This window comes from Pholis gunnellus, assembly GCF_910591455.1.
Source record: "Pholis gunnellus genome assembly, chromosome: 9".
In the NCBI taxonomy this organism is placed as follows: domain Eukaryota; kingdom Metazoa; phylum Chordata; class Actinopteri; order Perciformes; family Pholidae; genus Pholis; species Pholis gunnellus.
In genome coordinates this window covers 8,276,594-8,292,242 of record NC_136535.1, presented here as the reverse complement: position 1 = coordinate 8,292,242, position 15,649 = coordinate 8,276,594, and the positions used below count along the sequence as shown (strand labels likewise).

Below are 15,649 nucleotides of genomic sequence, written 5' to 3'. Positions count from 1 at the left end.
ACGATATAGAAACGGTACAAAACAATATAAAAACAAACAAACATGCTTTACTAGTTAATTGAAATGTAAAACTAACAATACATCACTTAAACTGTATGTAATATACTGCAACCAGCAGGTGGAGCCATGGATAGCATATCAATTCATGACTTATTGCACTTGTTTATGCCAAAGCTTTACAGACTAATGTCACGTGCTGGTATTTTATTTGAAGATAAATTCATAGCCATGTGTCGTGAGTATAAGTGTCTTATAAATGAACTGTGAGGTAATATTTCAAATAGTACTTCCATTTCCACGTGCACCTTTAGACACATAGTCTATATTACAGATAGTGTTTGCACATGTTTGTTTATTGGGTAAAATAAAAACACTTTATTGAAATATTTCATTTTGATGCCACTCACTTTACATTATACAGCTCCTTAATATGTTGTTTGGCTGTACCAAAGGTTGTGGTTTAACAATTGTTCTGCATATCTAAGTTGGAGTTGCATACCATGGAATGTAAAGGGCTGCACTCAACCAAGACATACTATGTGAAATTTACTTAAAAGTACGTACTGTGATACTGAGTTGTGATTGATTGATTGTGATGTTTCCTGTCAAACCTCAGTGTCAACTTCCTGGGACTTTGCGTCAATCGGGAGGTATAGTCATGGACATTTAAGCATCCATATGCAACCACAATTTATATCTTTCATATATAATGTCACACATGGGAGACATTATGACTTAATATAAGATAGATTGATGGATGGATAGATAGATCATCAAATATTGTTTCGTAATTAATGAAAAAAAATGCACAAAACATATTTCAAATTCATTTCTTTCCAGTTTACTTATTGGTACTTAAAGTGAATATATTTTCTGTGCAAGGAAACATGGTACAAAGATCACATTAACAGTGTAATGTGTTTCTGACTCGTTTGTTTCATGTTTATCTGCGAATGACTTGGTCAACAAACCGATCACGGACACGTCAACCTTTAGTTCCTCCATTAAAACCCTGAAAACGTAGACAGACAGATGACGTTTATTAATTAACTGTACGGTGTACTGACCACAACCACGACACAGGCTAAATTAAAACAGCGTGACAATATTATAAATGTTTCTCTTCGCTATCTTGGAATTCGTCATGAGTTGCTGTACCACACGCATGCGCACACAGAGCCCCGTAAGCGATGGTGAAATTCCTGACTTTTGTGCGAGGAGCAGGGTTGGATGGAAAGTTACCTCGATAAAACTGTCAACCAGGCTGACACTACCTATGCTTAGCACCATCACCGGTGCTCGCTAGTAACTTCGCGTTGTTTTAGGTGCAGTCGATGCGAGCGGCCGTCGTTGAAATTACGAGAAAAAGCAACATCTTCATCTTGCTAACTGTTAGCTTGGTAGCATTAGGTAGCTCACGCTAGCATGTCACATCTCGCCTTGTCTTGTGTTCATCTAGGTAGCTAGCGAGGTATCCGTCTCAGGTGTTGCAGAGAGGAGCTGATCATCGGAGCTCGCTGACGTGAAACATTTCCGGAAGAGCTGCAGAGGAATCATCGCTGTGCATCGGCGTGTCTGTGAAGACTGCTGCTGCTGCTGCTGTGCCGACTGACAGAGTGAGTAACTAGCTAGCTGACAATAACCAACATATGTTTCAGTCTATGGTGCATTTTATTCGAGGGACTCCAAGTAAAACTCTACGGTTATCGTTCGTGAATTAGCTAACTTCCGTGTTATGTTGCAGTTAGATAACGAGCAGCTAACGTTGTGACATAACGTTAAGCACACACACACCTGTAGCTAGAGTAAACACTTGTCTTGGCTGCGAGGTAGCTAACCTAACGGTGGGTAATTACACGTCAGCCATTGCAACAACAAAAGAAGAAGGAACATTACCTCTGAACATTGACTTTAATGTTACCAGTGCGACATGTTAAACATACTAGTTGATACAGCGTTACGTTGTAAGGAGGCAGAGATATAGGTTGAGCTTAGTGGGTCAAATACACGAGCAGCTGTTACACCATGTGAAGCTGTCCGCCATAGAGAAACATTTCTCCAGGTGTTTAAAGGTAAACCGAAGAGTTAGATAATTGGTTCAAACCTGAGTCAGTTTTAGTCGTTATTAGAAACTGATGTTATGCCACTTTTTCTACTTGACAACAAGGAATTAACATAAGTGCTGGCTGGACACACTGTGCTATTATTCTACCCATTCGGGGTGTTTTCCCCACCTCACCAAAACTGTAACTGAAAAACAGCTGTTGTGTCCTGGTTGACTCCTCCATTAGCCACAGTCAAATAGGATCTACAGTCAACAACAGATGTTGCCACAATTTCGATGCATAAGTAATGTTTATTGTGCTGGGATAGGAAAAGGCTGTTGCATATGCTTTAGTGAAAGGCAACCGCAATGGACCTTTAACACCAGTGTCGGCTGGTGTTTTTTTTTTTTTAATAGGAGGCTGTGGTGACCACCTGATTATTTATCAACTTTTATAGCCGCGTCTTATCCTAGAGAAGGGACAAGAGCAACGATTGGAAAGTACCTCCACTGTGTGTTGTTGGCACAGGTAACAAGGCGCCCATTCAGCCTCCACAGGTAACTCTTAATACTAAGAGTTACCTGATATCACCCACCCACCCTTATGAGATGATGCCATTTCTGGGTTAATTAACCCTCAAATCATATTTTCCAACGCGAGTATAAAGTGCCAATTTGGAGTTTCATGAAGTGTGTGAACTGTGTGTGATCAGGGATTCCCCTTTGTTGCTTCTTCTGTCACTAACCCCCTCGCTAGCTGTTGTGTGAGCGGTCTTGGCAAAAATGGTTTTCGACTTGCGCATGAATCAATGTGTTGGAGAGTAATGTGCCAAGTGATTGACTCAGAGGGCCTCGTGATATCACATGTCGGGCCTCCGCTGCTAGCAACGGTTCCCTCAAACCCATTATATTGACCATCACCGGGTGAATGGACTTTGTTGTTTAAGCTTAAGGATGGGAGGGGCTAAAGCTAACAGATAAGCCAGATCACCGGGAGGTTTAAGGGGCGCATGCGCTAGACCTTAATTAGGTTCAAGGACACATGTTACACTTCTCTCGTGCTGTTCTGTTGTTGTTTTTGAAAGAATTGCTGAGAGACAGAGTTCGTGTATTTGTTTTTCACAAGTGATCAGTTGGCGTGGCCCTTCTTTAGTCTCATGTCCTTGCAGTGTATTTAAAGGCTCTGTAGCTTCCCGAGGTCCTCTCACAGGGTTTGACTTGACATGAGCTTACGTTTTATCCCTCTTTGTTGATGTGCATTTGTTATATGCCTCCAGGGTAAGCTTTTGAATATTTGTGGTTGTTTATGTGAAGGATGTGAGCACACATTGGACCGCAGTATGTATTTATATGGCCTGAGAAACAATGTATTTTTTCAATAGAAGGGGTCAGCATGTTTCCATATGCAACAATGTCTTTAAAATAACAATTAAGTGGATCTAACTTTCTTAGAAAGGGAGACCTTTCCTGTAGATGTCAGGAAACCGGTGCAAATCAATAAACACTTTTTTAATTTCGCTGTGATTTAGTGTTGTTAGAACAGAAACTTAGTTTGCATCACATTAAGGAAAATTGAGAGACACAATTTCCATGTAAGTGGAGCATGCAGCAGAGGCAAGTACCAAATAGGATTAATAGACAACGTTGACTCCGAGTCATAAGGAAATGCATCTGATCAACCCTGTCTTTGGTTTGCAATTGCTTTAGTTTGGATGGAATATCTTTTTACAGTCAGCTGAACGGGGCTGCTGTGCCAAAATGCTGCCGGTGCGTGACTGGCAGTGGAGAACGGTGGATGTGCTTTGAAGTGAATTATCACGTGCTCCAAATTCTCACTCGCGGTTCAGCGAATCACAACGTCTTTATGGAGAACAGTGCATTTAGAGGTTATTTGTGTCCCATTGCCCAACAATTATTTACAAATAATATTTACTGTGTCTTTTTTTTATATTGTATATTGTCACTCTTTCATATTTTTTGCAATGTAAATAAAAACAGATTGTAACATCTTATCACTTTGTTGTAATCGGTACAAATATCCATCCTTTCATCCATCCATAAATGATCCTTCATTTTCATAACCTGCTTAAATCTTAAAGCCAGTAATAGCAAGCATGTTTCTGTTTTTAGTTGTATTATTAAACTTGTGAAACATAAATAAATCGCACTTCAGAATAAGCTTAGTTAATCATAATTTTAAGACGCGTATAGCGGTTCACAATTGTTGTGTAGTTCACGTTAAAGGCATTCACATCCCAACATTATACAGATAGGTGAGGAGGAGAGAGAAGCCACATCCTGTGGTCATTCTGGGTAATGTAGTTCTCAGCACTGGCCTAATGACGATGACACCACATCTCTTGGTGGTAGACTTTTGAGCATTTTCACTGATTGCATTGTCTTTGTTGCAGGAGTTCCTCTTCACTGGTGTGAATGAAGGAGACATGGCAGACCACACCTCACCTCTGGAGTCCGGCCAGCTTCTCAGCCCTGATCTCCCAATGCTGGCCTCACCACCGCCCCCAGCCATGGTCAATGGGGAGGGCCCCCAGCAGGTACACTCATGTCTCCCTGCTATTAGTCTCAGTCGCTGCATCATCAGTCTTTAAGCAATCTGCCTTGTAATTCCAGTTGAAGGGATTTGTTAGAAGCAGAGCCTCTGGCTTGTTTTCTCTATTGTTGGCCTTTTTATTGAACTGTTTTGTGTTCCTACGATATAAAAGAAAAAAAGCCATAATAGCTTGTGCTAGTTTTATGTGTGTTTGTCAGAGATATTTGAACAATTCAATGCATTACACTGGGCTGCTTTGCAAAACCATGAATATCGATGCATTACAATGCACTACATTCACGAACATAATCGGTGAAATTGGGAAATTTTAGCAGACCTGTGCACTTGAGCACGTTAACACTAGAGGCAGTGACCAGCGCAGCAGGGAAACTCTAAAGTGCTATTTGGCCTGATATGTAGTGCAGCGGAGGCTGGAGCCAGGGTTGTGTGTGGGTCAGGGGATAATGAATCCAAAGTCGCCTGCATGGAGAGTCGGTTAATATAATCACAGCAGAAAAATCAGATGCCGCTGTGTAAATTGGTTTAATTTGAATTAATTTGTTTATATTTAGCCTCAACTTATTCCAGCAATATTTTCAAAAATACTCTTTTGACTGTATCGGGCTGCTGCGAACTCCATCTGAACTATTGTTTCCGTCCAACTCACTTTGACAACGGCATACAACATGCACCTCGTGTGAAACCCGCATCTGTTTTTCCCAGATGCTAAACAAAACATGCACATTTGGGTAAGTATTGAAACGAGTACTGAAACAGCCCAAACGGACCCGCTGTCCTCTCTCAGCAGCATATTTCACAGGCAACAGGTGCTTGTTAGCCAGGAACCACAACTCTCTCGGTTTTGATGGCAGCCTCGTCTGTATGCAGGAAATGGGCTGATCGCCTCTCGTCAGTATCAGAGTGAGATTGAGTGGCCCTGACAAGCCCGGGCTATTTCCCTGTCATTTTTGACGGTCATCTGTTCAATTTGTTTTAGTTTCCATGACTTCTTTCTGGAGATGGGTGGTACCCAACAGTTCCATCTTTTCCGTCATTTCCTCAGGCTTATGCAGTTTGTCTAGATAAGACTCGCTAATATTAGCTCTGCCCCATAAACAGGCCTTTCCAGCCGCCTCGTCTTTTTCCTCATTGGAAAAAAATCCCCCTCGCCTGAATCTGGCTTTGTTCGCGCAGAGATCAGATTGAGCGGGTCGGGTTGTGATGGTGTTGTTCTCATGGAATTCAGTTACCTCACCACCTCCCGCAAAGGTTACCCGATTACCTGTGCTCATCCTCCGTCTGTGTTTACAGTCTTTCATTTTATTTTTCCGAGATAGAGGAAAACAGTTCCTACCTGGCTCACATCATTACCACCCTGTTGCCCGGACCAATTTGAGACGCTGCATGTTCATGATGGCTGAAATGTGCTACGAGGAGGAATAACAAGTATCAGATAACACAGAGCGGCTTCTGTGTCTGTCGAACGACAGCACGATGACTTTGTTTATGCACCAGAGGTATTAGTGTATACCTCTCTGACATATCAATACCCAGATACATGATATACAATCAGATGCTGAGACCATTCATTGATTTTATGTTTTTTTTGACCCCCAATATTATTAATGACAAAATAGCAATCTATAGCAAAGAATAATTTATTCCAAGTAGAGAGGACCCTGTGTCAAAACATGCCTCCTGCTGCACCAACGACAGCGAACAACGGGCAGCAATACGAGGCCAACGCTTTCGGGCAGCACCCGTTATGTCTGTACTTTTCGCTGAAATGCTGCCAGAGCTGGATATTATGGGCTGCGCTTCCATGGCCAGCGTCGTCCATCTGTAAGCCAGCATTTTCAGCACAGCTATACGGGTGCATGTCCTTGCACATATATTCCCTTATTACCTCCGTTTTTACCCTTTGACCGTGAGGAGCTGGCTGTGGGTGTGCAGTTGGCTAATGCTAGCATGGTTAGCTTGCCTTAGATGGACTTTCCCCTGCAGTTAACGCGTGTACCAATATATATTTTGAAAGTATTTTAATGGTCGTTTCATTTTTTTGGCATGGTTGTGAGAGTTTTTAGTACCTTGTGAAAGCTCATATGGCAGATAAGGCGATCACGTGACCCATTTTAGGGTGTCGTGACTACTGGGGATTATTATTATTATTATTCGATATCGGGCTTTTTAAGGAGCGCTGTTTGCGCCTCACTGCGAAATAAGACGGCGCTCATGTGTGTTGTGTGCGTGTCTGAGGAGGTGTGTAAATATCCTGACAGCTGCAGAGCGAGGCGCAGGAACCACTGGAGGGGTCTGGGGGCCCTGACGGAGCGAGGCAGGACGGCGGTGACAGTGAAGAGGATTCACAGCGATGGCTGGCCCCTCCCTCCTCTGACACCTCATTCTTTGTTCTTGGTTTCTTTCTTCCAGCCTCGGCTTCGGTAGTAACGCTCTGTTGGACCAATTATTGTGAGTCAGAGAGAGGAAGCTGTTGTCTTGGGGTCATTACCTGAGATGATTCCTTTTTAGAGATGACTTTGGCTACAGTATGATTCACTGCTTCCATCCATTTAGCCCCCCCCCCCCCCCATGTTGTTCCCGTTCTTGCCGTTTGGTTTGTAGCTATATTGGTAACGGATGAATCAGTCCGTTTCTGTCAATGTTTAAGCCCAGCTAATGGCTTATGTACTTAGCTGTTGTCTGTGCTGATGGCTATGTATATTTTCTTCCATTTTGTTCATTACCCTTTTTCATGAGGCCGTCCATTTAATGCGTTTGTGTTCTTTTGTGCTTGCGTTAATATTCAAAGTCTGTTTGAAGTAGAAATGGGTCATTGGCAGTTATTATCCAAAGTATAGTATCGGGGGGGGGGGGGGGGGGGGTTGTCACTCCTTGGTATGACTTTGTGCTGTGCAAACCCAGGAATCATCCAACATTTCTGAATATAAACTCAAGATTTTTCAGGACTTTATAGGGACAGCGTTGAAAGAAAAGTGTGGAGTAAATGTTTTTCAATTGGTTTGAATTCCCGTTCTATTCTAATGTTTGTCAAACGTAATCATGTCGTTTTGTAAATCTTCTAAAAACATGAGCTGAGATTTAAAATACAAAAAGAAGCTGTTTGCTCTGGTTGTGTGAGAGAGAACACTCGGCATTGAATAGTCACTACAAATTGAACAGGGAGCACACACAGCCGTGAGTGTGTGTGTGTGCGTGCGCGTGCGTGTGCGTGTGCGTGTGTGCGTGTGTGTGGTCTGCTCGTGGCTCCATGCCATGCGTGGGCTAATGTTACTGTGGGATAGTGAGACCTCACCCCCGACTCGGCCGTCTTTAGTGCTGGCCTCGTACTCTGTAGCCACACACAGGAGACGGGGCCTTGGACATGTTGCCTGAGGACTCAAGATGTTGTGACAAAGAACTAAAACACCAAAACAAACGCAGCCCGCTCTGCTTGTCTCCTGGTCCGCCACCGACTGGTCTGTGAAGATGGGGGCGGCCCACTGTTTGTCACCTATTGTGAGGAGGTGGACAGTGCGTGACTCAGTGTTTAGGACACTTTCCTCCCAAGCCAGTGAGAATAACCACAACAGTGTTACTGCACCAATACTGTGCTGCATATTTCATCATGCAAACCAATCGATGCTGATCTGAGCTCCACTCAATAAGCGTTCCAAGTACATGCACAGCATTGATCAAGATACGCACTGTACGCTTAAAGCAAACTCTAGTACAGTACAACTAATTATTTCTGTTCTATGTTGTATATGTTAAGGAAACAGGCATAACATTAGTCAAACAGGAGCAAAACAAGCAGAACGTTTTGTTAGCTTAAAATGGCAAATTATGTCATCGAATAATTAATAATAAAAAGTGACAAAATAAATGAGTAGTGGTGGTAAAGTGATTTTAATTGTACCTTTTTAGCGTAAGAACTGTGTTCACGTGTTTGTAACACCATCAATTGCTTTTTTTTGCACAAAAATGTACACATTTTTATTCTTCATATCAAATTCAAAAATTTGAAATCCAAATCTGGTCATCTGTATTTTACTGCTAACAATCTGGCTACATGGAGCAAGACAAACCTGGGAGGGAAGAACCCGTGGAAAAGAGTGAAACATACATTTATGGAGGAGCACATAAGGCTTTATCATTAAAAATGGCCACACGTGAAACTACCCTAACTTTTCCCCCAGAGCACGTTGACTGAGCAAACAAAGTGACCAAGCTAGAAAGGAGCAAGGAGGCTGACCTGGATCCCAAGGACAGCGCCGACATTAGTGTAAAGTACCTGAACTAGTCCTCTGGGAGGACTGCACTCGGTACAGCTCTTCACACGTCTGGAGCCAGATGAAAGGCTCTCCTGAGGAGAACAAGAGCGCGTGACTGCATGCCTGGAGTCTGCCGAAATTCATGTGAAATTTTGAGAGGGCAGGAGCCAAAAGATAATGTGGTCTGATTGAACAAAAAAAAAAAAAGAATAGTCGAGCTGTAGTGGAGAGCTCAGTGTCAGGACTGTAATAGCCTCTCACCTCCTTGGACCGGAGGGTTCTTTTTCAAGGAGAAGTTAAAGGGAGCAAACAGCACAGTGAAAAACACGCAAAGTCACTGTAGCATCCTTTCTTATTGGACAATGATCCGAACCCTGCAGCCAGATCAATACTGGAGTGGCTTCTGTTATTGATTTTATAATGAATCTCATTTAAAATGAGTTCAGTGATGTTGCGTCAAATTTAGAAAGAAGCAGAGACGTGACAAAGTCCAGACGTACCAAACTAATGAAGACGTGAAAACAATAACATGGCAGGTATTTCTTTTTTTCTTAGTACCAGACATCACATAATCAAACCTCATTTAAACAAATAATACTAAATACTAATCTTCACTTCATGTTAGGCCCATCAGGGTTCACATCCTACATTTGTCCGAGGACCAGAAGCAAATTGTATGCATAATTAGCCTTTTGTTCGTTATTTTCACTTATATACAAAATTGCTGTTATTTTTATTAACCTATATCAGTGTGAACATAACAAAAAAAAAAGTGAAATCCACAGTGATGGTTAGTAAATACTCTCAGCCAGGGAGGCAGTCTGCCCTTAGTCACCATTGATCAGTAGTGGTTGATGACATGGTTTAATACACATAAATATAGACCGACATAGGAATCAATATCGAAAAAATAGTGGAAAAACGATCGCAAATGTAAGGTATAAAACAGAAAGCTGAAAACACCGCGTGGCTCAGGTTTCAGATCATAAAGGTTGTCTATGTGCTTTGATAACATTTCCTCCCATAAATCCATAAAACACAATCTCTCCTCTGCGACTTAACATGGCTAAGAAGATACTACTTATGCTTACAAGGACTTATGCTGCAGATACTTCTTACTCGGACTTGCTGCAGCATGAACACCTCACAGGAAAGATTGTGTCTCCCCTACTTTCCAGTCATGCAACGTTTCCAGGGGATCTTGGAGGGTGGAGGATCATCCGATTGCCTCGACTTATCATTGCGCATGTAAGTGTACGCCATCAGCGGCAGGGAGACCGGAGTTTGGTTCCTGGCTTGTTCCGCCAATGGCAGGATTTTTCCCCCCCGTGTCATTTGGCTCCCGCTTCCTGTCCACCCAGCTGCTAGTTCACATCAGCGCACGGTAAACAATTAAGAGGAACAAATAGTGAGAAACCCGAGCTCTGAGTCACCGACGTCTGAGCAACGTCAGAGCTAACAGCCATGAAAAGCACAGAGCGGCCCTTTTTTTTCCTCCGGGGTAATAAAACACAGCAGTGGCCACCTCGATTGATCCGTACTCTTATTGCGTGAGCGTCATACATACGATCTTTACAACGGTGGGAACGAGATGCATTTCTTTTGGCGAGGGAGGGACATACTGTTCTCTGAATCTGTGGCAGTTTATTTCATTTTCTTTGTCCCTCTTCTTTTAATGCATGGTGTCTTTCACCCAGCGCTCTGTTAAATAGATCATCCCGGTTTGTGAATGTGAGCTGGAAACCATTTCACATCACAGTGCTTAGTCATCTGTGTGAAAAGTAACCTTTTGCAGTATCCAAGCACCTTCTTCTGAGTCTATGCACTTCCAAAATGAAGTCCTCGTACAGATTGTGACGGCGGCCACGCATCCAGTGACGCAGTGGTCCTACAGCAGTGGCGTGGCTCAGGGCAGAATGTATCTGACGGTAGCAGCACTATACTTTCAGCTTTTGTGACTTTATCAGAGCTGAGCCTTGGGAGATTTAAAAAGCTTGGTTTGGGATTAGTGCTGCAACGGATCATAAAACTCACGGTTCGGATCCGCACAAAAGAAAAAACACAGCAAATATAACTTTTAGAGATCACGTCTTATTGCCACCGATACTAATTGCTGCTCATTGCTGATCCATATTGATAGAAACAGATCCCTTTTGTTGTTTGATTATACAGCTGATATGTCCCAAAAAAATCATTGTAGTCGATGTAAACCATAACAAATTCTAAATGTTGTTCTTTTACTTTGTTATAGTAGTTACACCGCTATTACGATCAAAGTCCTTCAGTCCCGATAGCGATACCTGGGCGCTGGGCATCGCCCGGTATAAAGTACTGATCCAGTGTGTGATTAATTAGCTGTGTACGCCTTAATGTGTAAGGAAACATCAAACCTGACTTAAAGATAGCTTTCCTAACTTTATCAAACTAAATATAACCAATAAATACATAGATATGAATGTATTTTATTTATTGAAATAATGGCGTCCAATACCAGGTCGGCCAATTGTCACGATACCTGATCCAGCTATGCAATATGGATATCTGTCATCTGTAGTTCATGTATGGATAAAGGTAACTGATCAGAAGAGGAGCTTGACTAATCTAAACATGTATTAATCTTCTCCCTTTTTCCTCCACTTGCACACATTTGCGCTAAATATGTTGTAGACAAAGCTACACAAAGAGGTTGAGCCTCTGTTGACTGTCTGACATTGATGTAATATTAGCAGTCTAAGCATAAAATAATGAAAATACCTGAAAATACCTCTGTTTTGTAACACCAGCCGTATATACATGTGGGGATGGCAGCACGGAGCAAAAATGGTGCTTGCTGCAACTGGTTGCTTGACTTTGTGTTGCCAAGTTGAGCGCTTATTTTACCTATTCAGTTGCTGAGGATGCGTCTACAGTTCAATAAATAGAATCTCAGTAGAAGGCTCTGTTGTGGTAAATGTCACATTTGACTATAATGTTTATCTGGACAGAAAAGCTGCATGTCTAATTGCACGTTTGGTTTATTTAAACATGTATTTTAAATGTCTAGAAAACAAAAGGGGGCGTGATTATCATGGAGAAATGCATCCTTATTTCATCAGATTCTCAGCATTATGACCATAACAGATCTGTTGAATTCATCAATGCAAAGTCCAGCTCATTATTCCAGTGCTTTCTGAGCAGTCTTCTTCTTCAACATGGAACTGATTATTGCTGCTAGTGGCTATATCATTCTATTTCCTTAAATTCCAGCTTCTTTTTTTTTTCCCGGAGTGAAAAGAAGCGCATGTTTCTCCTGGTGGAGGATGGGCCATAGCCGTACTACCCCGTGCGCAGCAGTATCCCTGACGCAGAGTATCCGCCAACTTGGCACGCGCCGATCAAGTGACGAGCGCTGTCTCTTTAAGGAACGATCCGTTTTAGAATGAACGAGGACAGATGTTACAGAAGCACTGAATACTTTGCGAGCTCCCTTGTTTTATTTGACCGTCGGCGGTGCCGCTTTGTGATCTTTTTGAAGACGGCGGAGGACTCGAGGGTGCAATCGTCGCTGAACGCTGGCGCTCTGAAATTGAACTCCCACCACCTCGTCTCCTCCCACCATCGATCGGAGTATTAAGAGAGGGTGTATGGCATGTCGCTCTGTGAATGGGAGAGAGAGAGAGCCAGGGAGAGTATGAGGGGGAGGGAGAGCAGCGGGGGGAGGGAGTGGGACTGTAGCGTAGTCGTATATGTCAGCCTCAGAGGCTGCGTGGGTCGCTCGGCTCCCTCACGCCATTGTTGTTGTTGTGAAAAAAAAGGCAGAACAAAGGACTCCCCACGCTATGGAACCCCTATACCGGTGTTATGATCACGCCCTGATGGAATGCTATTTAAATGAAGCACATTAAGGAGCACAGCGGGCGGTAACGGAGCTGGCACACAGTCAGTGACAGAGAAGAGAACTGAGGGCATCATTCCTCTCACATTTGGTTCCGTTTCCTCGGGTTCATCCGCCTCCCTTTTCTCCCCCCCCCCCCCCCCCCCCAGAGAGTGGCCACTGCTGATAAGGTTTCAATCCCTCCTCTGAAGGTTTGGAAGCGGACATCGCCGTGGCTTATTTGTTGAGGGGGTTGCTGTGGATACTGGCTGGTAGGGAGGCTGCACCAGGAGCCCAGAGGCAGAGAGTGAACAAGCCGCCCTGCTGCAGAGAGAGCGAGCGAGCGAGCGCCGCTACGGAGCAGATGAGACCGAGCCACGCTAAGCAAACATGAGATTCACGCCACACTTTCTGTGAAGGCTGCATCCAGCGCAAGAGAGACCAAGCCCTCATCCGCCTACATAGCTGCTGCTGCACTCCTCCTCCTCCTCCTCCTCCTCCTCGCCTCTCACCGGCTTCTCCCTGGATTTCGTTGCAGGAGTTGATGGAAGTGGAGGGTGTAAAGGATCAGCCCAGCCAGATGTGTTAGCATCGCAGGTCATGTGATTTCTGATGAAGTGGTGGAGGGTCTGGTTAGACCCTAGAGCATCTTTGTTGTGTTCGTTTTTTTTTTTTTTTTTTTCTTTCTTTGACTGCGTGAATAGCGACGCCTGAATGAGAAAAAGCAATGCGGGCGACAGTAAGTAGCAGTCACATCTTCCAATGCAATGAATGTATCTGTGTTGATTTCAATGTTACTCACACTGCGAGGACTAACATTGGTCAAAGGGGAGGGATCGTCCAGGGAGGGGTGGACCGCACACACACACACCTGACTGTGAAGTGCTTAGACTTTGATTCAATTAACCCCCCCCCCCCCCCCCCCCCCCCCCCATCGCCATCTACACTTGCTGCTGACGCTGCCTGTGTGGGTGTGTGTGAACATACGAGCGTGTGTGTGTGTGTGTGGCAGTCAAAGGGCTCTTTCCGCTCTCCGCCGAGCACATGAATGGGAGCAGTGTCAGAGATGGAGGTGCTGATGGTTTCTGTGCTCGACGAGACCCGTAGCCAGAGCCCTCTGCCAGCCGAGTGTAGATTCTATGACGGCGACTTCCACAAGAGTGAGGTAACTCGCGCCCACACGCAGCGCCGGGCAACTGAAAACCCTTTAACTGCGTTAATTGAGTTAAGAGAATGACGAATCTCTGACCTGTTGGTGAACGGGAGAAAAATATGTTGTTTGTCTTTAGTTGTGTTGATGATTTCAGTTTTATTTGACGTTAGTCGGAAGAAGGCGACGTTGTCGGGGATGTTGGATGGTTTTGAAAAGTTAGTTCCTCGGACACAATGCAGCTGTTTGTCTGAGGCTGATTCTCTGGTGATGACAGAAGCAGCATGACTCAGTGTAGGGGAGCAGTGTGTACCTGACGCTTCCAGTAGTCATGTTGAACTCTACGAATAGGACGGAGATATGAACAGTTTACAGTTTGAGGTTTATAGTTGAGGCTCGAGTTGTTTTTGCCGTACATTACAGCGAGGTACAAGGAGGAGCATTTCAGTTAAAATCATGAATCCTTTGAAATATTAACCCAATCAATATGTTCAGAGATGGAGGATGATTGTTTGTTCTTTGGGGTTGAAATAAGAATCAGCTTCCTAGTTGTTGTTGTTTTTTTTTCTTCTGCTGGCAACATCGGTTGAGTGTTCCTGAGATTTACAGGTGGTTGTTGTTTTTATGTCATATTTACAGAAAGGTCTTGTCGATGATCATAAAAGTGAATGCATTGCATTAACACATACTTTGAAAGTCATCAAGTTAAACATTCAATCGTTTCATCTCATTGATTGACAAAATAAGCAGCCGTTTAATTCTATTGTGTTTTTGAAAGAGACCCAAACCATAATTTAACAATTTAAAATGTTTTTATCATGAATTATGATGAGCTGGTAATGTTTTTGTGCTTTCTTCTCTAGAGGCAAGGGTTGCATGCCAAACTGATACGTTTCTCTTTGTCCCCTTTTAGATTTTGTGGATGACTTTAATGAACTAATAACGAGTCTTCTAATATGCTTTTTGCGACCAAAAATAACCAAAATGCACACTTGATGTGAAATCGAAGCTGTATTCATTATACTGTGCTGCTTATGAGAAGAAATACCTCTCTATGGATGATATTTCTTCAAATCTGGCAGTGAAAACTGGTGAACATGAGCTTGTGTATTGATTGTGTGGTACATTCAACACACACAGTTGTCCAGGTATGGCAGTGATTATTGGTATACACTTTAGTCTCCCATGTATGTTCAGATGAATGAATGCTTTACTGTCATTGTAACAGCGAACACCGTTCAAGACTGTTGTTGAATGTTGCTGCTTTTATTCACACTGGAGGAAGGACTCCCACAAATGTTACACCATCTTGAGTGTAAAGTCGTCCATGTGTGGAAGTTTAACTTGGTCAAATGAAACGTTGCTTGTGTTTCTCCACAGGTAATCCTGGTGCAGGTAAACCCAGGTGAGGCCTTCACTATTCGACGAGAGGATGGTCAATTTCAGTGTATCACAGGTGAGACGGCTGTTCTGTTGTGATGTGGAAACCCTTCCACTGTCATTTTGAATTCAAATGCATGTCTGAAAACCCAGTGGTTGATTTCAAAATATAGATTTGTATCGTGTAATGCATGTGGATATACTATTTGGACCCATGTTCTTTCATGGACCCCTTTTGTGCAGGTAGAAAAAAAAGTAAATAAGTACTATATTATTTAGCCTTGAAGAAACAAAAACAGGTTTATGTAATGACGCATCTATGAGTCCATTTCTAAAGCTCAGCCATGCCTCAACATTTAAATATGGTTTGACTGTTTATTTTTATACAGTTAAGCCGTTA

The 15,649-nt window shown here is 43.2% G+C and overlaps 1 protein-coding gene across 1 annotated transcript in view; it reads left to right on the top strand.

Annotated features, from left to right (window-relative positions):
• The first annotated feature begins 1,194 nt into the window (after positions 1 to 1,194).
• fndc3a (fibronectin type III domain containing 3A) overlaps positions 1,195 to 15,649 on the top strand; it is a 40,609-nt gene continuing 26,154 nt past the window's right edge. Inside the window, exons 1-3 of the mRNA XM_079165957.1 lie at positions 1,195 to 1,616; positions 4,456 to 4,599; positions 15,250 to 15,325. Coding sequence (XP_079022083.1) covers positions 4,489 to 4,599; positions 15,250 to 15,325 — 187 coding nt within the window. The 5' untranslated portion in view covers positions 1,195 to 1,616; positions 4,456 to 4,488. The remainder of the gene's footprint in view (positions 1,617 to 4,455; positions 4,600 to 15,249; positions 15,326 to 15,649) is intronic.